Below are 27,580 nucleotides of genomic sequence, written 5' to 3'. Positions count from 1 at the left end.
AGGCATAGAGTTTAGTAATTTACCAATTACATATCTTAATGTGGCCGAGTAGCTATCTGCATTTTTAGATTTTTGTAAACATTATAGATAACTCATCGATCCCCAGCACTCTCCAGTGCTGAGCAGCTGAGTGCTGGTATCCCCAACTGTAGAAGTATCTTTCTGCCAACAAGGAGATTCATCCACGTCTTTAGGACTAAGTGTGTTTACAGAAAGGAGCTGCTAACACTGGAGTGGTAATGCAAGCCCAGGTCTCCATATTCTGAATGCCCACCAGTCCACATCCAGCATCCTCTGACAGGTGACCCACTGCAGAGCCTTTGGCTGCAGTAGATAGGTGATGCCTTGACATGGGTCAGGCTTGCGCTGAAGGGGTACAGGCAAGGGAATTCCTGTCACCAGGGTGGCACTGCAGGCTTTATGATGGAGGTCTGTTTCTGCCACTTTATAACAGGATGCCTGCCTGTCCAAACATCTTCATCCACATCCCTGATTTAGAGATCAGGCATGTAATAGAGTTTTGTTAGGACAGAATCTCTCACTGTGACGTGGCTGGCATCTGACACATACCTGATGACAGACGGGTGGGCGAGTGCTATGGATGGGAGGCAACTGAGTAGGAGGCTAGTTAGGTGCATGCATGGAGAGGCACCTCCATGAGTACATGGGTTCATGGATGGATTATATATATATATGGGATGCTAAATAGTACTTGATGTCCAGACTGGATTATCGATAATGATCACTGAAGATTCTAGGGCAGAGACAAGAAAGAAACTAAGGTGTCAAAAAGCAGGTTGTGTTTCCTTCATGATTAAATGATGTTCAGAGTCAGTAAGTAATAATCGACATTCAAGCATGAAAGATGAATTTGTGTCTGTACACAACTTGTAAGCCCAGCTCTTGAGAGATCTGGGTAGGAAGAGCTCAAGTTCAGTGTCCTCGGTTACCTAGAGAGTGCCCATCTCAGAAATCAGAAAGAAATGAAGCCCACTGTAGACACAGTATAACTTTGTTGCTGCTGAACTTACTTTTCTTTAAGTTTTTCCTCACAAAAAGTCTTGTTCCTGGCCAAAGGATTGACTATAGCTAGGATGGTCTCTTAAGAGGTCACTGGGGTCTAATTGGTATCACAGAAACAATTTTTGCATTCTGGTTCATCCTGGTAAAAATTTGTGAGTTTGCACATATAGCCTTCTAGGATCAAGATGTTTGTATAACAGGAGGAAGAGTAAGCAAAAGCCGACAGAGCCATTTTTGGTATAAACCCAGTACATGGCCATGATATAGAATTCTACCACCTGGTGTTCTTACTACCCTGTGTGTATTTTCTATGTGCCAGGCCATGGGGTTTCTCTCCTTGAGCAGCCCTGTGCCAGGCCACAGGGTTTCTCTCCTTGGGCAGCCCTGTGCCAGGCCACAGCGTTTCTCTCCTGGGCAGCCCTGTGCCAGGCCATGGGGTTTCTCTCCTGGGCAGCCCTGTGCCAGGCTGCAGGGTTTCTCTTCTAGGCTGGCTCTGTTCAATACCTGCTGCTTTCCCTTGGAGATGTTTCATGTTCTTATCACCCCAGCATGCTGGGATCTCGACTGCTGCTTTGGTTTTACTCTTGCAGTTCATACCACTCTCACAGGGACACTGCCCTCGGGGACACTGCCCTCCCAGGGCTGCGCGCAGGGATCCTGGCCCTGCCGTGCACTGTCTAGCCTCCACGTCTTTCCTTTCAAGTCTGGGTGGAAGCCTCCATGGTCCTGCAGCTCTTGTTTTCTACATCCCTGTAAAATTAGCACCATGTGGATGATGCCAAGGTCTGCTGCCAGCTTGATGGCAGCCAGGTCTTCTTGGACTGGTAGCAGCGTTTGAATGCCTGGGTGGGCAGCCTCTGTAAGAAGGGCACCCTGGGGTGCTTTGTCTCAAGGAAAAGTCTTTCAGTGGCTTATTCTTTCATCCCTGTGGACTGGTGGGATCTGGCCAGTTCCAGAGATGCCCTCAAGGTGTCTTCTTTTATCCCATTGCTTTTCGAGTAGCTTGAGTCTCTTTAGTGGCTGTGTCAGCCTGTCCACAATTTCTAGTGTGCTTGTTTTCTAGCCAAAGTACATGTTTTTCAGGCCTTTTTGCTGTGGTTCAGCTTCTGATTCTCACTGTAAACCTGGTTACAAGCAGCAAGCAGTGGCCATACACAGCCTTGAGAGTTCCCCCTACAGATTAGTTTGCTCTCTTTAAGCCCAGGTTCCTGCATGAATTCTATTGCTCATAGCTCCATTGCCTTTGCTCTGACCTCATTCCCAGAGTCATGCTGAGCTCTTGAGATGATCCATGTATTGTGTATGGAGTCATGACAAAATTCAAGAAAATTCAGATGATGTTGCAAGATGGCAGGCTGCATTCACTGCAAGTGCAAGATGTGGCTTGAGAGAAAAGGGAGTTGGTCAGTCTGATACAAGGGTGATGCAAGGGTAAAGAAAATGGAGCAGTTTTCCAGCAGCATGGAGGTCCTCTGTTCCGTAGCCATCTGCTCTGCCGTGTCTACGTATTACATATTTGTCATGATGCTGACAAGGCAGCTGCAGCAGTTCCAGCCATCACATCCAGATTCCTACAGTACCAACACAGAGAAAGCCGATTTCTCTGTCCAGGTGTCAGACACAATCCTGTGTCAAACCTAAACTAGTCACTGACTTCAAGCTGTCTCCAGCCCAAGGCTGGGAAGGGGCTCAGGTACAGTGGCCAGAGCTGTCACGTAAGCTGCTCCTGTTGGCATGGTTCACTTTGTGCCACCTAACAGTGTAAGCACCACAGCCCTGCCTCCTCCTCTTCCTTCTTCTTCTCCCTCCCCCTTCTTTCTCTTCCTCCTCCTCCTTTTCCTCCTCCTCCTAGATGGGGTAGGGGTGCTAGGTTCTTTCTACAGGGCTGCTTGCTCCTGATTTCCTTCTGGCTCAGTGGCCATGGTGATAAAAGTGTAGCTCTTTGTCTTTGCAACTCTGTCACCAAGGCTTTTCTGAAATGTTCCCATGTGAGGCTCAAGGAGGACACAGGTCACCACACTGTGTTCACTGAATGTGTTTCCTTTTGTTTGTGTCAGTGACATTTCACTCAAAACATTTGTTAGATGCCTTTAATCATCTTTTTCAAACCAGGAAACCCTAAGTATTTCTTTTTAACACTGAAAAACATGACTGTGCTTGTCATCCCCTGTGGAGTTCTTGTAGAGCTGTCTGTCTCCATGTCTCAGGAAAACAGGTGGTGGCCGTCCTTGCAGCATATCCACGCTGTTGCCCTGAGTGGGTCATTCCTAAGGTTTATCTTCTTGACTCCTTGCCTCTACTCTGATGGCCTCTACTGGTGAGAGGAAGGCCTGAGCCTCGGGTAAGGGTGACTTCTCAGTCTCTTCCAGAAGCCCTGATGACACTTCCATCCATGTCCTTGTGACTTTGCTTCCTAGTGCTGTGGTTCAGAACCAGAGTCAGACCCATGCTCCTCTCTTGATTGGAAGGCACATTAAGGCCGGGTCCTACCACAGGACACTGCGCCTCATTAGCAACTCCAGAAGTCCTTCTCTTCTGACTGTTCCCAGCTCCCTGGGTGAGTGGCCACACAGCTTCTCAGGGGACGCTGAGGGTGCAGTTTGAAGGTTTAAATGAATTCATCACAGTGCGCTTGAGCATGTTGGAGAAGTATGAGAGATGGTACCCAAGTCAACCAGATGAATGGAACTCCAATGGAAAATGGAAAGAGCTGTGGGCCTTTGCCAGAAGATCCCAGGCAGGGGAACGTGCAGTGGGCTTATCTTTCAGGCTTGGAGCCAAGGCCTGCCATCTCTCAGCACCCTAAGAGGCAGCTTTGTGGGCCTCACCAGCCTGTGGAGATTGAGTGAACCCCTATGAGGATCCTGTGATCCTCATGATAAAGGGGAAAGAGGCTGTGTATTGGGAATAGCATTTGATTAAAGAACTTGTGTCATTGTGGAGCTGGCCACGGGGACTTCATTTTTCTGTCTCTGGAAAAGCCAGCTGTTTGAGTTATTCCATATTGTTCTCTTCAAGTTTGAGCTGATTATCTCTAATCACACTTGAAGCGAGCCTTCCATAATAGGGCTATTAATGTGCCTTCTATTTTTTGCTGTGCTGTTTTATTTTATTTTTCCATTAAGGTTCAAATGGTCTTGTCTTTTAAGGGAGGAAAACAAAGACTAAATCTCCTAATTGTTATAATTATTTCCATAAAATCCTGAGAATCTTATGAACAGTCAAATTTTTCTCCTCTCCTTTGAACAATATCCATCATGCCCAGCTGGCCAGCTCAGCAGCTCTGGAAGGAAGGGGGCAGCTAAGGTTCACTGCAGGGCGGTGGAGCCCACACCACAACTGTACCCAGGTGGCTACAGCAAGTGACACCACCCTGCGAGGATGGGACACACGGAGCATGAGGTCAGTGATGTGCCCACACTTTGGATCCCTGCTTCCTTCTCACTTCCCTTCTTCCTCTGAAGGAGTTGATTGAAAGCCAGAGGTGCTGGGGACATGTGACTTGCTGTCTCTGTCTTATTTCTGTGGGAATTATCTTCACCCCAAATTAAACTGGCAGGTCCATTGTAGGAAGCTGGCTCTGTGATGTCCTTTAGGTGTTTCCTGTGTCAGAGGCAGCACAGAAGGAATCCAAGGCCAGGGCTTTGTGGTGCCTCACAAGCCCCATGGCGACACAGATGCTCCATCTCTGTGATCAGCACTGCAGGCTGGCACTTTCAGTCCCCAGCCTAAGCCTCCCTTGTGGAGTTGTCTGGCCATTTCTGTGCTTTCAAGAGCCATACCTATTGGGCAATCATATTTTGTCATTTAAGTAATTATACGCAACAACCAGCAGTTCTAATGGAACAAACAAGAGCGATTTTTCTGTTCCAGTTGTGATTTTGATAGGCAGAGGAGTGATGGTGGGATGTCTGTTGCCATGGCAACAGGAGCCTGCACAGGCTTCTTTAAGATGCAGTTTATCCCCTTAGCACACCATCATTTATCACTGAGCTGAAGAGACGAATGTCATGTAATAACGTGGGCTTCTTCCATGGTGGGGGAACACCTTTAATTTTAGTTCCGAGGCCCCTGTGAAAATCCAGGGCTGATAAATAACTGGTAGGCACTCCTCCCCTGTGCATATCTGCACAAAGGAGTGATTTGGCTTTCTGATCAAGCTGGAGGCCGCAGACTCAAACTGTGATGGATATCCCACACAGGCCCCTTCTCTTTGTCCTCTGGGCTTCTCTCCTTGCTGCTCTTTGAAGGATGTGAAGACCAGAAGCTCAAAGACTGGCTCACACACCAAAATACAAGATGTATACGACACTGGCTGGCAGCTCCCCACAGTGACCTTGTTGTGTCCAGGTTGTCTCTGTGACAAGGCACCGGCTTCGAAAGGAAGTGTCCCCATAACAGCAACCCTTTCTCCTCTCATTGATGGGTGACTCCTTTGGCAACAGCCTTACTTTTGTCTAGCCATGCTGCCGGGACTGTTTGTTCTGCTGCGTGTTAAAGTTGTGCTGCTGGAAACTGAAGCGAGCCTCAGTCAGGCCCAGAGCACACGTGACTGCCTGCGACCTTCAGGATTTTGATTTTACAGCTCATATCTTCTGAGTTCTTAAGGTTTGGGGCATCTGATTTTCAGGGGTAGGCATGCCAGGATATTGAAAACATGTAGTATATACGAGCCAGCTAAAGATGTAAAATGCCAGGTTGGGGAGACACTTCTATGGGTAAAAGCACTTTTCCTGTGAGCCTGAAAACCTAAGTTCACATGCCCAGGACCCACATAAAAACCAGATGCAGCAAACACAAGCGTCTGTAATCCCAGCACATCCTGCTGACAGGGAGTGTCGGGAGCCAGAGGCTAGGGAGCTTCCAGAAACCCAAGGGCAGACGCCTGTTTACACAACAGCAAAAAGACCTTGTTTTAGTGGAAAGACAGGACAGATACCTGAAGTTTGTCCTGACCTCTACACATGTGCACCTGCCCTCATGTACATGAATACACATGTACACACATCTCACACGTGCATAAGTTAATCAATTAAAATGCCATCAAAATGGGGAATCCAGCCTGAGGGAAGGGAAGGAGCTGAGCTGATATTTGTTGCAGGGCAAAAGACTATGATAGGGCTCTGCTATATGAAAGGTTATTATCTCTTCCAGGTTTTTCCCTAACCCCCACTGAAGCCATAGCAAATAAGGAAGCCAGTGATAGCACTGGAAGCTTGAGTTATCCCTGAGGGAGAGGGGTCAGTAAAGTGTGGATAGGAAGGACACCGCAGGGTTATCCTGGGTCTAGCACTAACTATCCACCCTCATTGGGTGACCTGACCTTGTTTTGGGTACATGGCATCAGATGACTAGAATATTTATATTTCTGACCCTGTGAGGGGCAGCCAGGGAAACAGGGGTCAGGGGATGGGGAAAGGAAAAAAGGAGAAGAGAAAGAGAATGAATATGCGTATACACAAGTGTATATACATGCATGTGCATGAAGAGTGCATATGTGTGTGAACAGTGGGCACATGTATTCAGGTGTGTGTGCATTGAGCATGTGCACTCTAAACCACCATATGGATGATTTCAAACACCCTTTCCACATCTCCTGCCTTCAGAATGAGTGGGGGTGCAGACAGACACAGAGTAAGCCCAGCATAGCAAACCCTATCTACATTTTTTTGGAGGCTTTTTAACTTTCTCTGTTTTTCTTTCTCGTTCTCTATATAGCTCCAAATAGTAGCCACACACCACTCACTGCTGTTCGGTCTTCCCTTTCTCATTTTGTGCTTTGAAGATGCCAGGGCCCTCACATGTCTGGTCCCACTTCTGCATGGCTGCCATTGTCCCTCTGGCCACTCCCACTCCCACTCCCAAGATTCCAAGTACATTTAAAAATTTTTTTTAAAGGAGATTGCATTCATTTGTTTAGAGTGTGCATGGGGGTGGGTGGGGTGGTTTTGCCATGGTGCACACATGGAAATCAGAGGACAACTTGAAGGAATTGGATCCCTGGGAGCAAACTCGGGTGACCAAGCTTGGAGGCAGGCATCTTTACCCACTATGCTATCTGACTGGCCCACCAAGCCACACTTTTGTTCCACTTGTCCATTTGGTTCAGGGAACTACACTTACACTCCTGGGATGGCAGCGCTGTCTCTGCTGTGAATCATTTCTGCAGGGGGAGGAAGTGGCCGAGCCTAGGCACCCAGGCTGGGTTGCCCTCTGCTTGGCTACCAGCAGGAGCATGAACCAGCTCTTCCTTCAGCTGGGGCTCAGCCAGAGTCCTGGAGAAGTGAGGTGGTTCCCCAGCCCACTCCCTCTTTCCGTGTGCGTTCTCCGTCCAGCCAGATATACTGCATAGAGAACGCTCACGGGCAGCTGGTGCGTGACCTCGACTTCAACCCCAACAAGCAGTATTACCTCGCCAGCTGCGGAGATGACTGCAAGGTGAAGTTCTGGGACACACGGAATGTCACCGAGCCCGTGAAGACCCTGGAGGAGCACTCCCACTGGTACAGAAACTCATTTGCATGCTGCTTTAGGGAAGAGGGGATTATGTAATTTATTTTGCTAATTACTTTACCATTTGGAAAAGCACAAACCAGCTTAGTTTGTGCTACTGTGAATCATTCAATCAGCTCAGCTTTATTCTTCCTAAAGAAACCCTAATTCCAAATGTGAATGTTTGTGATTTGTAAGTGTAGGAAGGGAAGAAAAACACCAGATTCGGTTCCCCTTTACACCACGCCGGTTCAAGTGTGGAAAAGTAAATGTGCGCAGATGTTCACACAGCATTGTTTGCCATGCACGGAACCTGGAAGCAACCCAAATGTCCATCAGTAGGGGATTGGTTAGGTAAATTTGGTGACATCCGTGCAGAGGAGATTATGCAGCTGCCAGAATGAATGAGGCATGTCTGTATGTGTGGATATGGAAGGGCGCCCAAGACCATTCATCCTCTCCAAATATTGTCTGGATGTGTACCATATGCTGGGAGAAAAAAAGAATGGAGTGCAGACTGGTATATATGCCATAAAATCGTGATTTTACTCCAAGAAAGCCTATATGTGCTGCACACACGTGTTTGTGTGTGTGTGTGTGTGTGTGTGTGTGTGTGTGTGTGTAGGAAATGTGTGAGTGTGTGCGTAATATGTGTGTAGGAAATGTGTGTGAACATGTGTATGTGAGTGTGTAGGAAGTGGGAATGTGTATGTATGTGTAATATGTGTATGTGTATATAGGAAATGTGTGAGTGTGAAATAGTATGTGTGTATAATGTGTGTCTGTGTGTGCATGTGTGGGAAATATGTGACTGTGGATGTTCACATATATAGGAAATATGTGATTATATGAGTGTCTGTACATGTGTAATATGTATGTGTATAGGAGATATGTGAATGTATGCAGGTATGTACAGGAAAAGTGTGTGTATGTGTGTATATGAAAGTCTGGCTGAGAGAAAGAGCTACTTTTCTGAGGACTCCTCCCTAGGTAAGGAGTTCCCTCCAGGGCTTTTCCTTCCTAGGCTTATGCCTCTGGACCTGTGAATTCCTTCCCAGAAGTGGTGCTGAGTCTGTGAGGCCCCAGGGTCCTCCTGTGCAGTTCTGATGAACTGGATGAATGGCTGTAATTTGCTGCAGCCTGAACAGAAAACTTCGCTGTACCCACTGTGCTGAGCACAGCTCCCTGTGTGAGGCCTGCTGCACTCTCCAAATGGGAGCACTAGCATCGTCTGTGACCTTAGCAGGATCAGGGGGCCAAACTCAGCAGGTACCCTAGCCACTGTGAGGAGGAAGTGGCCCTGTATCAGACCTGACACAGGCCCTTGTCTCGGGTCCTATGGCAACACACAGCTGCAGAGACATGCGGGACTTGGTTAGATGTTTCGTGGCATCAAGGGAGACAGAATTCTGAGTGACAAACCTTTTCCCTCTACAGATGATGTTTAGTCTTCTGGTCTTGTGTGCTGGGTCCTAAAAGAATATTCTGGAGCAGCACATGGTAGGCTTTAGCTCCTTCCCCAACGTTCCTGGCAACAGCATATGTGGTGTTGATTGCACTGCCACACTAGTGCTCCCCTGTGCAGTAAGGTCGGGGACACTCATGTGTGTTCACTCACAATCGTTCATCTGCCCATGACCGTTACAGGGTGTGGAGCGTCCGCTACAACCACTCTCATGACCAGCTGGTCCTCACTGGCAGCAGCGATAGCAGAGTCATCCTGTCCAATATGGTGTCTATCTCCTCAGAGCCCTTTGGCCACCTGGTGGACGATGATGACGTCAGTGACCCGGAGGAGCACCATGCTGAGAAGTAAGGGACACAGCTGCAGGAGACTCTGGGCAGGAGTGCTCTGTGGTCACCAATGACGTCTGGGGCCAGGCGAGTTCTGTGTGTGAGAAGGATGCTGTCCCTTCCTCTCTGCAGTCACAGACCACAGATCTGCAGGTTATTAGCTGTGGGATAAGGAGAGTTATAAGAGGTCCTCTGGCATGGTTGGAGTGCCTGGATCTCTGTCTTCTCCACAGTCTTTTTGAATGCCATATGTCATATCTGAAAGATTGCTGCTGTCCAGATTTGAACTCTGGTAACAGTGTGGCTGATTCTCCCTAGTTTTGTCACTCCCTGCATCACTAACTACATAGTGTCCTCGGAATGCTCAATGGATAGTTCATAGTGCTGACCATTTCCTCGTAGCTCTCAGCTGAGTAATGCAGGTCTCAGTCCAGGTCAGTAAGTTAGTCAGTCCTCCTCGGCCCTGAGCACTGCATAGAGTGTTCTGGTATACACTTCCCAGCCACACCATTGTGGTTCAGTGTTTTCTAAAAGCAATGTCATGTACCTGTTTCCCGTGCTAAGTGCATCTTTGACTGGGAGATGGCTGTGGTTGCACCCTCTTCTTATCAGGGCTCCTGTCTCTTGCACACAAAGGGGTCTGAGGTTGCAGAGTTCGCGCCTGGCTGGACTCCCAGTGTGAGTCAGCACGGGTGCTCTCATTATGTTGTGAGAGAAGGCAGCAGGGCCTGTAGCTCGCTTTGTGGAGCTCACACTGGAGGGAGACACTCTTGTTCCCTAAGTGGTTTTTACCATGCTCCTGTATGTTAGTAGCTTCCCCTAAGGTATGCCCCAGAAATCTGTGCCCAGATTGCAAAGGAAAGAAGGTTCTGGAGTGAGGCCCAACAATTTGGACTGCTAGAGAGCCCAGAGCACACGGCAGGCCCTGGCACTGGTCTGTGTCCACACACACTCCTTTGTTCACTTGTGTCTGGCTAGTCACATCCCGTGTGGCTCATCTGCAGGGTTTGTCTCTCCATTGTCGATTTCCTGTGGGTGCACTGCTGAGCTCAGGTGCACAGCCTCCAGCTGTTCTTCCTGGGTGCCATGTAGACTTGGCTTTTGCCAAGGAGGCTGTCTTTCAACCCCTCTGTGCCAGGCAAGAAACTGACTTGTTCCCTTAGTCTGCTGAGTGATTAATGTGTGTGCTGCCCCCTGTGTGGGAAGCATTAAGGAAGCAGGGGAGGGATTGTGGCTGGCAGACTGTCCTGATGACTTCCTGCCATGTTGATGCCACTGAATTCAGAAAGATGGGCTTCCCTGTGGAGACTCTGCCTGGTGTTTGTCACAAAGCAGTCTTCGACCACTGGCAAGTCCACTTGCTGGGATGTGGGGGCCTCTCAATGTCTTAAATTCCAGGTGAAATTTAAGGAGGACTTTAAGAGCTCCGTCTGTCTCCTGGGGAAAGGAAGCATTTTGTGCAGGCACTCAAGACCCCCAGACTGCATTCAGTGCCTGGAAGTCATTCTGTGAGATGGGGAGAAAGTGCTAGAGCAGCTGTGCCTTCTGAGAAGTGGCCTGTGCACGTGGGATTCCAGACCTGAGGCAGGCCAGGAGGCCTGCTCCTTGGGAATGTGTGCCACATGCTCACAGTCCTGAGCTTCTCTGTCAGGATCGCTTAGGCTCATGTCTAAGGACATGGGGAGAGGGTGTTACTTCACCCAATACCAGAGCCAGGAAGGCTATGCACTTGAACAGAGATCCTGAACAGAACCTTTTGTAGCCAGACTCTGGCTACTCTGTGCAGCAGAGAGCTAGCCTGGCTGCTTCTGGTGTCCATTTGGCTCGCACACTAGCAGCTTTGCTGTTATACTCTATTAGGCATAGTATTGTTGTCTCTAGACAGGGCCCTCATAATACACCAGATAGGTGGTCACCCCAGGAACTCATGGTGCCAAGGGTGGAGGTATAAGGCATTGCTAGTCACTAGGGTGTCTATAATCCATAGGTTGTGCCTTGTCCCCAGAGCTGTGATGCCGTCTCCTGGGCTTCAGCTGCATGTTGTTCCTGCCTCGTTTTCCTCCGTGAACTCTCACATCCTCTGTGCCTCACGTGATTTTCTGTCTCTTGGGCTCTAGGAGTAAGGAACCCCTGCAGGACAACGTCATTGCCACCTACGAGGAGCACGAGGACAGCGTGTATGCTGTGGATTGGGCCTCGGCTGACCCATGGCTGTTTGCTTCCCTGAGTTACGATGGGAGACTAGTTATCAACAGAGTCCCCAGGGCACTGAAGTACCACATCCTGCTCTAGTCCTGGGCACTGCTGGTTGGCACTTGGCAGGTTCTCAGGTTCTGCAGCCATGAGGCAGTTCCCTTTGCAGACTGCTGCCTCCTGGGTAAGCAACATTGCTTCTGTAGGAGCTCTGAGGGACGTGGGAGCTATTGCCAGAAGCTCGTCTGAAGCTGTCAGCACAGTGCCCAGCACGGAAGGGAGCCATGCTGGACGTTCCTATGTTGCTTTGTGAATTGACGGTAGCCCAGTCTCAGCTCGATTCTTGTTTTCTGTTCTAAGGGTGTTGGGAGTTTAACTCTTCATGAGTGCGTTTCCATCTTGCTATTCTCACTGAAATAAAGTGCACAGCGATGCGTATAGCCTCCTCCTTTCAGGCTCTGCCTCACTGAGGATATCACATGGCTCTTTGTTTTCTCTAAACCAACTAGGAAACAATGAGTATAGTGAACAGGTGTGCCCTCCCCACAGCGCCATCCCTCACCTGTGAACAGGTGTGCCCTCCCCACAGCGCCATCCCTCACCTGTGAACAGGTGTGCCCTCCCCACAGCGCCATCCCTCACCTGTGAACAGGTGTGCCATCCCTCACCTGTGGACAGGTGTGTCCTCCCACAGTGCCATCCCTCACCTGTGAACAGGTGTGCCATCCCTCACCTGTGGACAGGTGTGTCCTCCCACAGTGCCGTCCCTCACCTGTGAACAGGTGTGCCCTCCCACAGTGCCATCCCTCACCTGTGAACAGATGTGCCCCCCCCCACAGTGCCATCCCTCACCTGTGGACAGGTGTGCCCTCCCCACACTGCCATCCCTCACCTGTGGACAGGTGTATCTTGCCCACACTGCCATCCTTTAGGCAGAGCTCTTGTGGACTGTTGGCTACAGGTGTAAAGGACGAGTGCCCATCCTTGGGAGCCTGGGTTGTTGTTGGTTTGTTATAGTATATTAGTTAGGATCACCATTGCCACGATGAAACAACATGACCAAAAAGCAAGTTGGGGAGGAAAAGGTTTACTTAGCTTATACTTCCTCATCACTGTTCATCATTAAAGGAAATCAGAACCTGGAGGCAGGAACTGAAGCAGAGGCCATGGAGGGGTGCGACTTACTGCTCACTGCTCATGGCTTGCTCAACCTGCTTTCTTATAGAGCCCAGGACCACCAGTCCAGAGATGGCACCACCCTCAGTGGGCTGGGCTCCTCTCCATTGATCACTAATTGAGAAAATGCCCTACAGCTGGATCTTATAGAGGCCTTTTCTTAAGTGAGGCTTCCCTCCTCTCAGATGACTTTGAAGTTGACAAGTTTATATAGAACAGTCTGACACATACAGTAAAGTTGTCACTCAGCGTGTGGAACATTCTTACTTCTGCTTGTAGAATGAAACTGAGGCCAGCTAGCTCTTTGCTGGTCTCTATCATGTCGGAAGTAAGGAATGGGTGGAGTCACCATGGTTGACCAGCAGAACATTCCACCTTCAGTTTCACAGGGAGCCCTGGGCACTGCCAACCCACCCTCATGTCTGTAGCTCTGTCTGTAGGTCCTGGGGCCTTGTCTTGTAGGTCTTACACATGATCACATCTGAGAAGCTACCTCAGCAATAGACAGGGTTGTTCCTGTAGACACCGCTTCCCTACCCTGATGCCCTACTCTTCTACCTGTCAGGAGAGGGGATGGAGGAGGGGAATGGTCCAGTCAGTTCCAAGGTCTATCCATCAGACCACAGCATCACTTTGAACCCCTGGCCTGGCCTCTATGTACACCTGGAAGGTTTGAGTACTTGCTTTTCTCAGGACAGCCCACATTGCAAGCCTAAGGGGTCACATCCTGGACCTGGCTCTGCATGCCTGGGCACGGGCAGGACCAGACGGTGTGTGTGGGCATACTCACTGCCCTGCTGGGTGATGTCACTTTCACTGCACAGTCTATGTATCTTTACAATGCAGAACAATTTGTCAAACCAGATGCTTCCCTGCTGTGTCTTGGGCTCCCAGGTCTTGGCCTGACTATCTGAATCCTCTTGCCTGTGTGAATTTTGTCTTTGGAGACTGTCACAGAGCATCGTGCCCAGGTGACTGAGCCCAGATATCTTGTTTCTTTCTATAGGCTACCCTCTGCTCTGGGGACCCGTAACAACTGCAAGTTTCCCACAGAGGGTGTCTGTGGCTTGTGTTTGGTAATTAACGGTAGAGTTGTCTTAAATGCGTACACAGGTCCCTGGAAACAGACACTTATTTCTGGGCAGGGACTGGTCAGCTGAGGACCTATGGCCAAATCCATGCCATGTTTGGTAGCACGCAACGTTCAGCCCCTGAGGTGGAGGGCTACCTGGTGACCCTGGGTCTGGTTGTCTTTTGACATTTCCAAGTTCACTGGTATTGCTCCAAGTAGACACTTAGAAGTAGATTTCAGGTCCTCGTGTGATATACATACCTGTAGCCCCAGCACTCAGCTGAAAGCAAGAGGATTGCTGTGAGTTCAAGACCAGCCCGGCATACAAGGTTATCTCAAAGAGACAAACAAGGTTATCTCAAAGAGACAAACAAAAAGTGGATCTCGGGGTCCTGGTAGGTGTGCGTGCGACTTTGTACACTGCCTAGTGCTTTCCAGGGTGTGTGTGTTCCTCTCCACAGAGAGCCTGTCCCTTGCTCTCAGCCCACACTTCAGTCTTGTACACTGCAAACCTTGCCCCTGCTACACAGCTCATTCACTCCTTAACCATCTGATGCCCTCCTTACCAAAGCCTGTAAATTCAGTTGGTTGTTAATTAATTGTGTGTTTAATTACTATTGATTTTGACAGTTCTTTATTTTGGGTGTAAGTCCCTTATCAGCTATGTAATTTCACATAACCTGTTTTCCTCACCTTGTTGCTTGCTGAGCAGTTTCACTTACAGAAAAAAAAAAAAAAGATAAAACCCAGCTTGCTTAGCCTTTCCCTTTATGGTTTAAACTTGCCTGACCAACTGTGTTTTCTTCTGAACATCTCACTGTTCTACATTTAGGTCCTGGGTCCTTCTGGGATAGTTCTGCCTCTTTCATATGGACACCCAGGTGCCCAGCATCCCTCGCTGCTGACCCTCCCTCACTATGGCTCCTTTATCCCCATCAGGTCCTACTCATTGGTTGCCTCTTCACGTTCCCTTCCACGGCTCTCTGCCCCATTAGGAATTCCTTAGGACCTTTATGGGATATTTTCCCTGGAGCTTCCCTCTGGATCCCTTGACCATTTCCCTAAGGACTAAGTCCTTCAGTTGCTACCCATCTGACAGCAATGCCTGTGTCCGGGGCCAGTGACAGATGAACAGGAAAGACCCCAGTCTTCAGAATGACCAGAGAAGAAGTGTCTACATCCGTAGTTGAGGCTTCCATGATCCCTGTGGCCTCTGCACACAGCTGTATGGAGATGTCGAGAACCCTTCTCTGTACCTGCCACAGGAGAGTCCTACCTTCTGTGAATGCTCCAGAACCTTCTCGTTGCACCAGGTCCTGGCACGCTGCCCCTAGTCCTGCCCTGATGTGGTAGGTGATGTATGCTGTGAATATGTTTTATTGCCATTGGTTAATAAAGAAGCTGTTTTCAGCTGATGGCTTAACAGAGTAAAAACCAGGCTGGGAGAGATCCAGTGAGAGAGTAGGTGGAGTCAGGAAGAAGCCATGTAGCCGCTCACAGGAGACATATGCATTGGAACCTTGCTGGTAAGCCATGATACACAGATTAATAGAAAATGGGTTAATTTAAGATATAAGAGTTAGCCAGAAATATGCTTAAGCTATTGGCCAAACAATATTGCAATTAATACAGATTTCTGTGTGATTATTTCAAGTCAAGGTGGTTGGGAAATGAACCAGCGGCCTCTGCCAACATCACCCATACCCTCTGTGTATAGAAAGCAGCTGAAAGAGCAAACTGCTTCATACTCTGAGTGCTAGAAGAAGGGGGCAAGGAGGGCTAGGGCAAGGGTGATATGTGACATCTGGGGATCCATTCGGTCAGTTGCTAGGTCTAAGCAGGCCTGATATAGGCCGACTTTTTTCATCTAGTTTCATAAAGCCTGAATTGCTTTCCTCAATGATTGACATTTTCAAGGGCACTTCACTCTGTGGTCCCCATCTGGAGTGAAAAGTCCCATTGCAGGTGGGAGCCTGAAGGTACCAAGGGCCCCCAAAGCACACTGGCTCCCTTCATCCACATCTGGGCTCCCCGACTGCACTGATATTCCTAGAGTGATCAGGGTAGCCACACCTGCTAAGGGACCCTAAAGCATCCTGGTTTCCCTGTCTCCTCCCCATCATAGACAACTCTACAGGAGAACCTCTGCATACTGTCCTCTAGCCACCTTCCTCAAAGTTGCAGTCTCCATGCAGTAGGCCCAGCAGTCTGGACAGCCCTCTTCAGACACAGCCCTGCCCAGAGTGTTGGATGTCCCATGCTAAGAAAAGAGAGCAAGACAAGCCGTGTAACATGCCTGTCATCTCTGGGACCGGAGCTTATGCAGGTCAGGGCAGCAGCCTTCACAAAAGAGTGGTCAGAAGTACCTACAAGAACCAGCTCAGAGTCCCCTAGGCAAAGGTGCAAGAGAGGAAAGTATGGTAAACATGCATGAAGGGTGAGCAAGACCTGGTGTGTAGGGATTTTAGGCCGGCTGGTCAGGTCTCTGCTGGGAAAGGGGAGGGCAGCTCCCTTTTCAGGGCAGCAGTATGGGGTTCCATGACCCTTAATGGGGTTTGCATTTCTTTCTCCACATTAAGACTGCGCTTTTCAGGGTTTCAAATGGAAACTACCAAGAGGGGCTATCCTGAGGCTCCTGTGCACACCTTCCTCACAGATGCCTTTCCTGGTCTGTGCCTGCCAGACTGAGGGACAGTAGGCTCTGCTGGACACTGAGGACAGCATAGGCCTCAGCAATGCCTGATGAAATGCTGAGGCTGGGAGGCACTGACAGGTTTGTGGGGACAGAGTTCCCAGTCTTCTTCCACACATGTAAGTCACCCTCAGAGTGGACAGACACCCTTCCTTCCGTGCATGAGGATACACAGAGTGCAAAGACATATGGGCAGCTGTGGGCAGAGGTTGCCCAGGGTGACAGTGCTGCCTCTGAGACTCAGACCATCTTGAGCTGTGCCGGTTGATAGTGAGGAGGTTCCACAGAGGTGGCAGGGATGCTTTGAGAGACCTCTATCACGGGACATCCCCACTGCCCCTCTTAAGCGGTCAGGGCTAAGGAGAGGAACAGAGTGGTTTGAATGGCCTGCCGGGTTCATCTGATCAGCGCTAGGTCATCATTCATGCACACAGGTAATGAGATAGCTGCCATACACATACTGGCAAATCCTGTACCAGCCTGGACCTGTGTTGGGCTACAGGAGCAACTGGGAAGCCTGGGTGTTCCGCTTTAGGTTGGGTGGACAAAAGCCACCTAAAGAGCACATCCACGTCTCAGATGGCACCTGACCAACTGAGGGGTATTGCCAGTGCAGTATCTGGCTCCTCGAGTAAACAGAGAGAGATATGCAGGACAGAAGAGTGGAGGGAGAGGGAGTCAGTATTTATGGTGTGCTTGCTTGGGGTGTAGGTGGGGAGGGGACATGTCCACTTCAGGTCATTTCCAGATATCTCTAAGATGCACAAGTGGGCTTGCTGACCAAGTGATGGCAACAGTTGATGCCCAGGGGACCCCATTTGCTCAGCTTGTAGAAGCTGGTGAGCTGCCCCAAGAGGGATGGGCACCTTCATTGAGGAAGAGCAGATCCCAAACCCTGTTTCTTGAAGAGCCCTCGCACTCAGTCCCTGCTGAAGCGCAGAACTTGTGAGTGGCTGGCCTGTTGCTGTTCTGGATCCTGCCTCGCAGATAAACTCAGAGTTGCATGGGAGGCGTCTCTTCATCTGTGAAATGAAATAGTCCCTGTTCTGTTCACATGGGTGTATGCCTCCACCGAAGAAGACCCGCATGCCAGCGGCGCCTGAGACAGGAACACATGGCCAGGATGCACGCTGGCTTTTGGGTGAAGACTCTGGGTGTGCCAGGCATAGTGAAACCACCTAAGCGAGCACCTTGACCATAAAGTACCACACTGCCTGCCCGTCAGGAGCCCCCTACCTGATCAGCTTCAGTGTCCCCATAGGCAGAGGTGTCAGGATGGACTAATGTTGGCCTAGACCTCAGCATCTACTTCTGGTTGTTGACTTTGCTGCAAAGAAAGTAGCATGACATCATCACAGAGGGGACAGCTGTGTTTTAGTTCTTTACCCAGCAGAGCTGGTCCTACAGCTCCAGCAGCAGCTCAGCAAGTGGCGGGGGTGGGGGGGGAGTAGGGGGGATGGAACCCTGGCCCCATCCAGGTCACCAACTCACACAGATTAACCGTGCAGACCTGTGCCGCTGCTCATGGATCACTGTTGGGATGCCTGTCGCCACTCTGTGATTTAAGACCAGGCAGAGCCATAATTCTTAGTCCCTCCTGCTCATGCCTGGCAGTTTCTTGGTGCAATGCCTCGCGGCCTGCTGAGGAATGGCTTTGGTGGGGGATGTGCCCTTTGACACAAATACCACGTAGACCCTGCATTGCTCACAGCCCCTCAAGGTCAGTGTAGACCATCCCCCCCCCATCCCACCCCAGTCATGTGCACATAGCTGTGTGTGACCAAGCATGCGTTTGCCGGGACACCCACCAGCCCCCACCTCGGTCTCAGAATGGAGGGGCTGCACTTGCTGGGCTGGCATGGGCGCTGCTTTGATGCAGAAAATAGCAGAGCTGCTCTCGAGGTCTGCAGCTATCAGCAATTGTTAAAAGCCTTCCAGGCCAATTACACAGAGAGCTGGAGCTAGGAGCACTTGGAGAAATCGCCTTACCTCCAGCCCATCTGCATAGGGGCTACAATTTCAGCCTGAGGAGGGCCAGCCAAGGGACATTTAGGGGTGGTGGGCTGGAGCTGACCCCTAAGCACAGCAATGGCTCCAGGGCCCTCAGTTTTGACCGTTGGGCTCGACTTGTGAAAGCTTTGTTACTGACTGCGGTATCTGGGACAAGGGCCTTTATCTGAGTCTCAGTTTCTCCCCACATAAATTGCAGGTTGTTAAGGCTCATTTTGTGTGGAGAGGCTACCCGACTCTTAATTAGTGGTAGATATTCTTTAGGTTGGCTGAAGAGCTGAGCAGAGCGTACAAAATTCCACATACCTCTCCTGATATGTGACAGTTCAGCCTGGTGATCCGGCAAGCAATGCCGACTTGCTGTGACAAGTGACACTGCATAATGAGTTCCCTCTTGGTGCTCTGCACTCTTGGGGTGCTGTTCAGGATGGGTGAGTGCTTGAGGCACACAGGTTACACCGTACCATCAGCCGCTCTGATGATGGAATTCCTGCCGTGTTCATCTGAAGGACATTTCCTGGTTCCTGCGCATTCCTGTTGGGCTCAGGGGGTTCCTGCCAGCAGTCTTCCAGTCTTTGTAGGTGGAGATCCAGAGGTTTGGGGCCGGCTAAGTCAGAATCTGGAGAGGCACAGAACAGCTGGAGAGAGCCTGCTGGATCCTAAGGCACAGTACCTTCCCATGTCCCAGCTGCTGGCCTTGAGGACTCAGGGGTCACTGGGCAGGTTCTGGGCAGGGTAGATACTGTGGCACTGTACTAGGACAAATACTGGGGTATAAGTATTAGAGTAGGTGCAAGGGAGGGTACTGGGGGTACATTAGAGTGGGTTCTGAGGTAGATACTTGGGTAGGTACTGGGCACTGGGTACATTAGGATGGGTACTGGGGTATAGATATTATAGTATGTACTGAGGTGCTTTAATAGGGTGAGTACTGGTGTAGATGTTCAGGTAGGTACTGGGATGGATATCTAGGCAGGTATTGGGCTGGGTATTAGGATAAATATCTGAGTAGGCACTGGGACTCCATGCTGGGGTAAAGATCTGGGTAGATGGTGAGGTAGGCCCTGGGGGTGGATACTGAGGTAGGCACTGGGGTGGGGACTGAGGTAGCAGCTGGGGAGGATACTGAGGTTGGAGCTGGAGTGGGGACTGGGGTGGGAACTGAGGAGGTATTGGAGAAGACAGTGCTGAGAAGATTGAGAAGGGAAGGCAACCAGTGGGTTGCATCAAAGCAGCCCATCTCAGCTGAGGCTCTAACCACCTCACTTGTCCCCACCAGGTGGTGCTGGCCTTGTCCTGGTGTTCCCTGGGTGGCACTGGCCTTGTCCTGCATCCCTGTGGGGCTATCAGAGACGTGATTCTTCTCCACAGGGCGGGTGGAACCTCGAACTCAAATGTCTCCAGCCTCGCTGTTTCCTCCGCTGTAACTAATGAGTCCCACAGCTGGGCCCTGAGCCAGAGCCTACAGCTGGGTGTCTATTGTAATGAGATACCTCAGGCTGCTGGTGGCACCTCCCTCCGGCTGGCCCGAGGCCATCGTTAATGTCCCAGGAATGGGTGGCCACAGAATCCCGTATTTTCCCTCAAGTCTCTTTAAGGGACTCCACAGCCCGTCACCACTCTCCATTCTTCATTAGGGATGGCAAGGTGCCATGTCCATATTCCTGTGAGGACACGAAATAGCCATCCCATGCCAATCCATCCATTATAGCAGCTGCGTGACTGAGGCTGTCTCCACACTTTCTCGTCCCTGGGAGAATGGCCTCCCTCTTTACCATAGTTCCGCCCTGCCGTGTGCTGCTTGTCTTTTGCACAGGCATCAGTGTGTGGGCAGTGGCATCTTGGATGGATACCTGACTCCCTAAACTGGGAACTTCCTCTTTTTGCTGTATTTTTTTTTAAGCAGGAGTAAGAAATCACACATTTATCATCATCTCCCAGCAACAGGACCCAAACTTAAGTAAAGAATTCTTAAGATTTTTTTTTTCCTGCTCAGCGCCTGGCTTATCTTAAACTGTCGAAGTTGATAGCCCAATTCACTTTTTGATGTAACTATGATGGTTTTAGGAGACTTATACATGATTTTTTATAGCGTGGAAAAGAAAAATAGAGCCGAATATATGATAATGATGAATCCGCCGACTTCTGCGTCTGAAATTGCTTCCAGGCACGAGTTATTGCATAATAATTCATGCCCTGTTGTGTCTTGCTGCTTAATAAGCGTATGGAAAGGCTTGTGTTAGAATTGTCTTTCTATTGCCATCTGAGAGCTGGCTACATTGCAGAGTGCAAGGGAGAGCCAAGGTGTGCAGTCCTGACTAATGAAGCTGTCAGGGCCAGGGGGCAGGGAGTACAGGACCTAGCCCATAGTGCAAGGACCAGGGAAGAAGGCTCCATTGGCAGAAATCCCCTCCCCCAAAAGAGGAATAGTCCATGGATGGATAGCCTCTGGCTTCAGCCTCTTAGAAGCATGCATCAGACTTGGTACTGGGCATGTGTTTCAGCATTGGTAGCACATACTAGATGAAAGCCATTCTTACTGGATTGTTGACTATACCAGTTTCAGTAGAGCAGGAGTTCCCTGGGACCACCAGTCACAATAGCTGGACCTACTACCCTACTAAGTGATACCCTGCACACAGGTCAGGCTGTGATCCTCTATGGAAGCACATCACGGGACCGCACATCCAAAGTGATTCAGTGTCTTTAACCCTGCCCCCTTTGTTGTGTGTTATCTTTTAATTTCAGCATTGATAGTGGAGCAGGTCAGGTGGTTATGATAACCTGGGTTGGATTGTTGGGGAGGTTCCCTGAGGGACTAGGGCAGGTTGCTTTACTTTTCTGGGCAGAAGTCTTCAGCTGTAAAATGAACCTTGTCCCGAAAGTGAAGGTGGAATTCTCCGTTTGTAGGGAGCCTGTTGTTTCCTGTGTGAGGCTGGTCACCAGGCCTTCTCAGAGGTGCTCCATGCTGACACTCCTGATGCATCTAGGCAGTGAGTCACCTGCCAGTGCTGGCAGCATCCTCATCAAGACAAGGGGCACTGGAAGTGAATCCCCCTGAATACTGTGAACTCTGCACCTGTGACGTGGCTTCAGTAGGGTTCCTGGGGGACGGACGTTCATAAATGTTTGGTCCTACACCCTGCCTTTTATCATGGCTTTGATTCCTGACTCATCCACGTAACCCACAAACACCCTGCAACAGGCCATGTGCATCTACCTGAGAAGTCCGAGTGGTACTCAGCATCTCCGTGCACTTTGTCTTATCCTATTTGGGCAAGTATCCGTGGTATTTGCTCAGCACACTGTCATCGGTACTCAGGTGCTATGAGAGATGGCACCTGTAGTACAGAGGATGTGGGGAAATGGGGGACACTGAGGAGTAGACAAGCCTGAGATCTTAGCATGAAACCTGAGGACTTGGTGTGGCAGTATCTTAGCAGGGAAGTAACAGGGCAGCAGAGCACTGACTGCCACTGCACGGGGCTTGACATGTCATAGAGACCCTCCAGGTGTGTCTGGATAAGGGGGCTGTGCTTGGCCTTGAGAGGCTTCGCCTGCATCTGAACACTAGATTGGCTGGTCTGTGAACTACAGAGGGGGTGTGCTGAGCATGTCAGCCTGTGACTCAGAAGGGCTGAGGATGAAATGAAGAAAGGTCAGGGTGAGAGTATACACCAGTGAGGCCCATCACCCTGCAGTGTTGGGCACTGCAGACACATCTCTGCTGGGGACTTTTCTGTGAAGTAATGAGCCATGATCAAGGAGGGACATTCAAGCCAGTTTCAGTGGTCCCAGATATTTGGAAGGCTAAAGCAGGGATTGCTTGAGGCCAGAAGTTCTGGGCTAGCCTGACAACAGATGAAGACTGCCTATTATCTCCTTCTATGCCAAAAAAAGGGGGGAGTAAGAAGGGAAAGAGAATAAGAGAGTAGGGAGAAAGAGGATAGGAAGGGAGAGGAGGGCAGAGGAGGGGAGAGGAAGGGAGAGGAGGGCAGAGGAGGGGAGAAGAGAGGACATTTGTTTCACTCCACGTAGGACATGGTCTGCTCCTGGAAGAGGCATTCCTCAAGATGATACAGCTGGGCTGGATGCCTGGTTTTGGGTGCCCTGGACAGTGGGCACCATCTACACCCTGAGCTTCAGCCCATGGTCATGCCGAGGTATCATACACACACACACACACACACACACACACACACACACACACACAGAGAGAGAGAGAGAGAGAGAGAGAGAGAGAGAGAGAGAGAAGTCATGGAACTGTCAGCTCCTTGGATTGGAAACTGAACAGGAACTCAGGAGGATCTGGCCGGCCCCAAGATGTCCCTCAGCTCGGAGACACTTTGACCTGGTCGTCAGGGCATCTAGTGTAAATTATAGTTAGACAGGGTTACACATGTGGGCCTCTTACCCACAGGCACATATCATTCATTGGTACATGCTCACTGATATCACAGTGATCGGGTCCAGCACAGCTGTGGCCTGCTGACTGCTGGCCAACTGATGGCCCCTGCCCCACACCATTTAGGATGCATGGAGCTTGGTCTGCATTCCCAAACTGAGTTCTTCATAGAGCAGACTCATATCCAGAAACTGGAGTGGGAAGAGAAGTTTTGGAACAAGGGTCGGGGTGACTTTGGTTGGAGGGAGATTCTTGTGGGCATGAAGTTTGAGTACATGTTTTGAAGCTCAAGATATTTGTGAAAACTACTGACTGATGTTAATAGGAGGCAGGTCTGAGCTTGATAAGAAAAACATGGTGGGCCTTAGAATCATTCTTGGAGACCAGTGCAGCGTGGCAGATGTCTGGACAAGTATATGAACAGGGCTGCGGCATCTGGCCAGTTTTGTGACATTCATTAAAGATAATGATATTCAGGAGGCTGCAACCCCTTATCACAGGCCTGGCTCCCTGCTCTTTCCAGCAAGGCCTTTTTTCCCCCTTGTTGAATCCCCTGGTCTCCTGCTCTGTGCTGAGATCATCTGCTGCCCACAGCGAGGTGTCACTGTCCTTCCGGGACATGCGCTGACCATGAGGCTGGGGGAGGGGCAGAAAAATCTCTGGTTGGGTAGCAGGTTAACAGTAGGGTCAGGATGAGAACAAAGACTTCGCTCACCCCAGAGAGGCAGCACAGCATCCCATAGGTGCTTGTGCTACTGTGTGTATCTGCACCTGAGTCCTTTCATGTTGGAAACCTTCAACATGGTAGGCATGTGCTCTGTCCCTGATATGCAGCCTATGCCTCCAAGTTCACCTGTACTTCTCCTTCATATTTGATGTATGAGCTTTGAAGCAATTGTCTCATTTGGGGGCTTATACTGAGAGGTTAGAGGTCAATAGGACAGAGAACGTAACTCATGCTCATTGGATTTTGTGCATGTAATAACCTGGGCTACTGTCCTCCAGTGTCATTACTGAGTAGATAAAGAGGTATTTTAGGAAAGACTGCTACATTTTAAGCATGGCTATCAAACATTGAAACAAGGCAATCGAGCAATTCCCAAAGCTTTGTCTCTAGGGGTTTGGGACAGAGGGTGCGTTCTGTCCTGTGGTCACCACAGAGTGTTAGTTGACACCATTCATCCATCAAGCATATATTGGGCTGATGTGGGATAATTGTCTATATTCTGTCAATCATGTTTTAAATAAATGCTGATTGGCCAGACAGGAAGTATAGGCAGGAAAACCAGACAGGAAGTAGAGGTGGAACAAAGAGAACAGGAGTATTCTGGGAAGCAGGAAGCTCCTTCCGCCAGTTCTGCCCAGATCACCGAAGAAACAAGATGTGAGCTGCCTTGCTGAGAAAAGTACCAAGCCATGTTGCTAACATAGATAAGAATAATGGGTTAATATAAGCTACAAGAGCTAATATGTAGCCTGAGTTAATGAGCCAATCAGTTTTATAACTTATGGAGATCTCTGTGTGATTTTCTTTGGGGTTTGCCAGCTGTGGGGAACTGGGCAGGACATAAACCCCAACAAGCAGGCCCCTTCATGTTACATTGGACCTCAGTGCTCTGCTAAGTGCTGGGGACAAAAACAGATGAAATGTTATCTTCAGGGAACTCGTGATTTAGTTCAGGCATTCAAGACAGAGAAGATCGCAAAGGGCCATTCCCATCTAGGATGCAGGATCTAGCCTAGGGCATTGCATCTTAGTAGTAATGTCTGCCCAAAGAAGCCGAGAGAAGATTCTGGAGATGGAACTAGGGGCTCTGCTTCTTCTAGCTGCGTTGGCCCCTCTCTGGTGTGGGAAGTCCTTTTGTATATGTGTTGCTTTTACTGATTAATGAATAAAGAAGCGACTTTCAGCCAATGGCTTAACAGAATATAGCCAGGCTGGAAAAGATCTATATAGAGAAAGTAGGTGGAGTTAGAGCTGCCCGCAGGAGACAGATATACTGGAACCTTGTCTGTAAGCCACAGCCATGTGGCGATACACAGATTGATAGAAATGGGTTAATTTAAGACATAAGAGTTAGCTAGAAATATGCTTAAGCCAAACAGTATTGCAAATAATATAGTTTCTGTGTGTTTGTTGTGGGTCCAGGCAGGACAGCAACCTCCGCCAACACCTCCCTCTGCCCAGAACTAAGAGCCCCAAAGTTAGGGAGTTCCTGGAGTTGGTACTGCAGTGTCTATCTCTGAGTAATTAAGAGAACTCCACCTGGAAGGAGTGAAATTCCAAGAACATCCTGGCCTTTGACACCAGCCTAGACCCTTCTCCAGGGAAACCGTGATGAAGGAGGGGCTGGAACTCACAAGGCCCCTGCAGCAACCCGAGCCCTCTGTCTTCCTGACAGTCTTGCCAGCCTTGGAGAATAAATCCGGTGTGACCTTCACATGCTCACGACTGACTACCGTTAATGTGTATTCCTTTTGAAATATGCAAGATGTAGAGTGTGATTAAGTTGAAGAAGGATTAAGGTGAGTCACTCCTTTGTTTGAGCTTTAGCTTCTGGGCTAGACTTCCACAGGAGGGATTTAAAGTATCCACAGAGCCACAGGCAGGGGGCATGTTGGGGTGTAGAAGTCACGTATTGCAGTGTAGGGGGAGCCACTTATCAGACAACTCTAACACATCATGTCAACCTGGGCATAAAGGACACAGGGGTGTCTTCTGGAGTGTCATGAAGTGCCATAGGCAGCCAAGGTAGGGCTAAGGAACCACGTGCCTTCCTGCTGCCGTAGAGCCTCTTTCCTGCCCAGTGCTTTCCAAATAGCTTCTTCCAGACATGTTTGCAGCCAGAGTTCAGACTGGCCTTTGATGAGCTGCCCTATGCTTCTGGCCCATTCCCACTCCGTCTCACAAATCCTTCCCCTGCAAGGTGAGTCTTCCTCCTTAAGCCCAGTGCACATCTCTTGGTGTGTGCCACTCCCGGTGAATCCATTCTGAGGGGACCGTGCCAGGGAGAATTGCGTTTGGATGGAGGGGAATCAGGTGGGCTGAACGTCTCCTGCTCCCTGTTGTCTGAGTCTGTGCTATCGGCTGATGACATTATGGGAGTCTTATCCACTGGGCATGCCCAGCAGAACAGGAATTCAGAGACCAATCCTCCTGGCTTGGGCTTGAATTTTACCTCTGCCTTCTGCATGAGCCTTCTCTGCTCTGTTCCTTCGTTTGCAAAGTAGAAATAGGATTTATCTGCTGGGTCTTCTAGACTTAGTGCTGTGCCCATGGTAAGAGCCACACCTTTGTGACGTGAGATTGGTAACAGTAGAGATGGCTGTGAGGTGCAGAGACAACTCCCCCCAGCCCCACCCCACAGTACACAAACCTAGGCAGCTGAACAGTTCCTGCAGGTCATATCTATGTAGTATGAGGGGCTGGCTTGTTGGGGTTTCTGTTCCACCCAGTACCCTACAGCCGGCAAACCCCAAAGAAAATCAACCACACAGAGATCTCTATAAGTTATAAAGCTGATTGGCCCATTAGGTCAGGCTTCTTATTAGTCCTTGTAACTTATATTAAACCATTATCATTATCTATGTTAGCCATAATGGCTCAGTACCTTTTCCAGCTGGGCAGCTTACATGTTTCCTCTCTGGTGGTCTGCGCAGGAAAGGCAGAGGAACCTCCCTGCTTCCCAGAATTCTCCTGTTCTCATTGCATCACCTCTACTTCCTGTCTGGTTTTCCTGCCTATACTGCCTGCCTGGCCAATCAGCATTTTATTAAAATATGATTTGACAGAATACAGACAATTCTCCCGCATCATATCTAGGCTGTACAGATGAAAGCATGGATGCCTACAGCCTGGTCCTGGCCTCTTCGGCAGTTAACAGTCACTTCAGGTTCTGATGCTGTGTGCTGAGGGGGCTCTGTCCAGGGTCCCATGAAGGTGGCTGTGAACAGTCATGCAGGAGCAGAATTCATTTCAGATGGAAACGCTTGGGTCTCTGTTGGTACTGTGATAGGTTAGTTGTGATTTGTACTTTGCAGTTGCACAAGTAACTGCTTCATGCCCTGTAGGCAGGCATATCAGATTTGACCTCCTTCCCATTGTTCCAGTGAGATACAGCCTGCCTGCTTCTGCCAATGGGACTGAATCCCCTCACCTCTTCTCTCTTGTCTCAGTCCTCACTGGCATGGAACTCTATCTGTCAACCAAGCTGATCTAACCGAGATCCATTTGCTTCAGCTTCCGGAGTGCTGGGATTCAGGGTGTGCATCACCACATCTGGCCCTTCCTCTTTTGTTCTTAGTCAAGGTGCTGAATTTGCCCACTGCCCTTGCACCCTCAGCAGCGCTTAGCAAACACCAGCTGACTGGCCAGTGCGCTGGCTTAGTCCGGAAAGATGAAGGAAGACGGACAGAGTGCCTTCAGCTCAGGGTGGGAACCTAAAGACTCCTGAGATGAGGGAAATCATCAAGGCTTGGCATGTGCTGTGGGCCTGGTTCATAATGGTTTCCAAGGGTCCGTGGGAGACATGACCTGGATGGGTGTGAGCTTAGAGAAGCATAATGATGTCCCTGCTCTCAGGAAGCTCAAACTTAGGTGGTGAGAGAGATGCTTATGAATGGGCAGCATCATCCAAAGGGGAACTAGAGAGATGTTCCAGCAGGGAGAAGGGGAAGGCACAAAATCCCACTCCTAAATAAGAAACCTGTCGAGTGGTGACTC

General features: G+C 49.7%; 1 protein-coding gene across 2 annotated transcripts in view; it reads left to right on the top strand.

Moving 5' to 3' along the window:
* The window catches only part of Eipr1 (EARP complex and GARP complex interacting protein 1), a 104,332-nt gene extending 92,396 nt beyond the window's left edge, over positions 1-11,936 (top strand). For both annotated transcript variants that reach the window (XM_048439829.3, XM_048439828.3), the window contains 4 exons: positions 4,289-4,425; positions 7,359-7,526; positions 9,163-9,327; positions 11,427-11,936. In XM_048439829.3, the coding sequence (XP_048295786.1) occupies positions 4,289-4,425; positions 7,359-7,526; positions 9,163-9,327; positions 11,427-11,601 (645 nt within the window). In that variant the 3' untranslated portion in view covers positions 11,602-11,936. The remainder of the gene's footprint in view (positions 1-4,288; positions 4,426-7,358; positions 7,527-9,162; positions 9,328-11,426) is intronic.
* The last annotated feature ends 15,644 nt before the right edge of the window (positions 11,937-27,580 follow it).

Source organism: Myodes glareolus, chromosome 6 (genome assembly GCF_982192425.1).
Source record: "Myodes glareolus chromosome 6, mMyoGla1.1, whole genome shotgun sequence".
Lineage (NCBI taxonomy): Eukaryota > Metazoa > Chordata > Mammalia > Rodentia > Cricetidae > Myodes > Myodes glareolus.
Note: the sequence above shows the minus strand (reverse complement) of the source record. Positions and strands in the feature narration are given on the sequence as shown.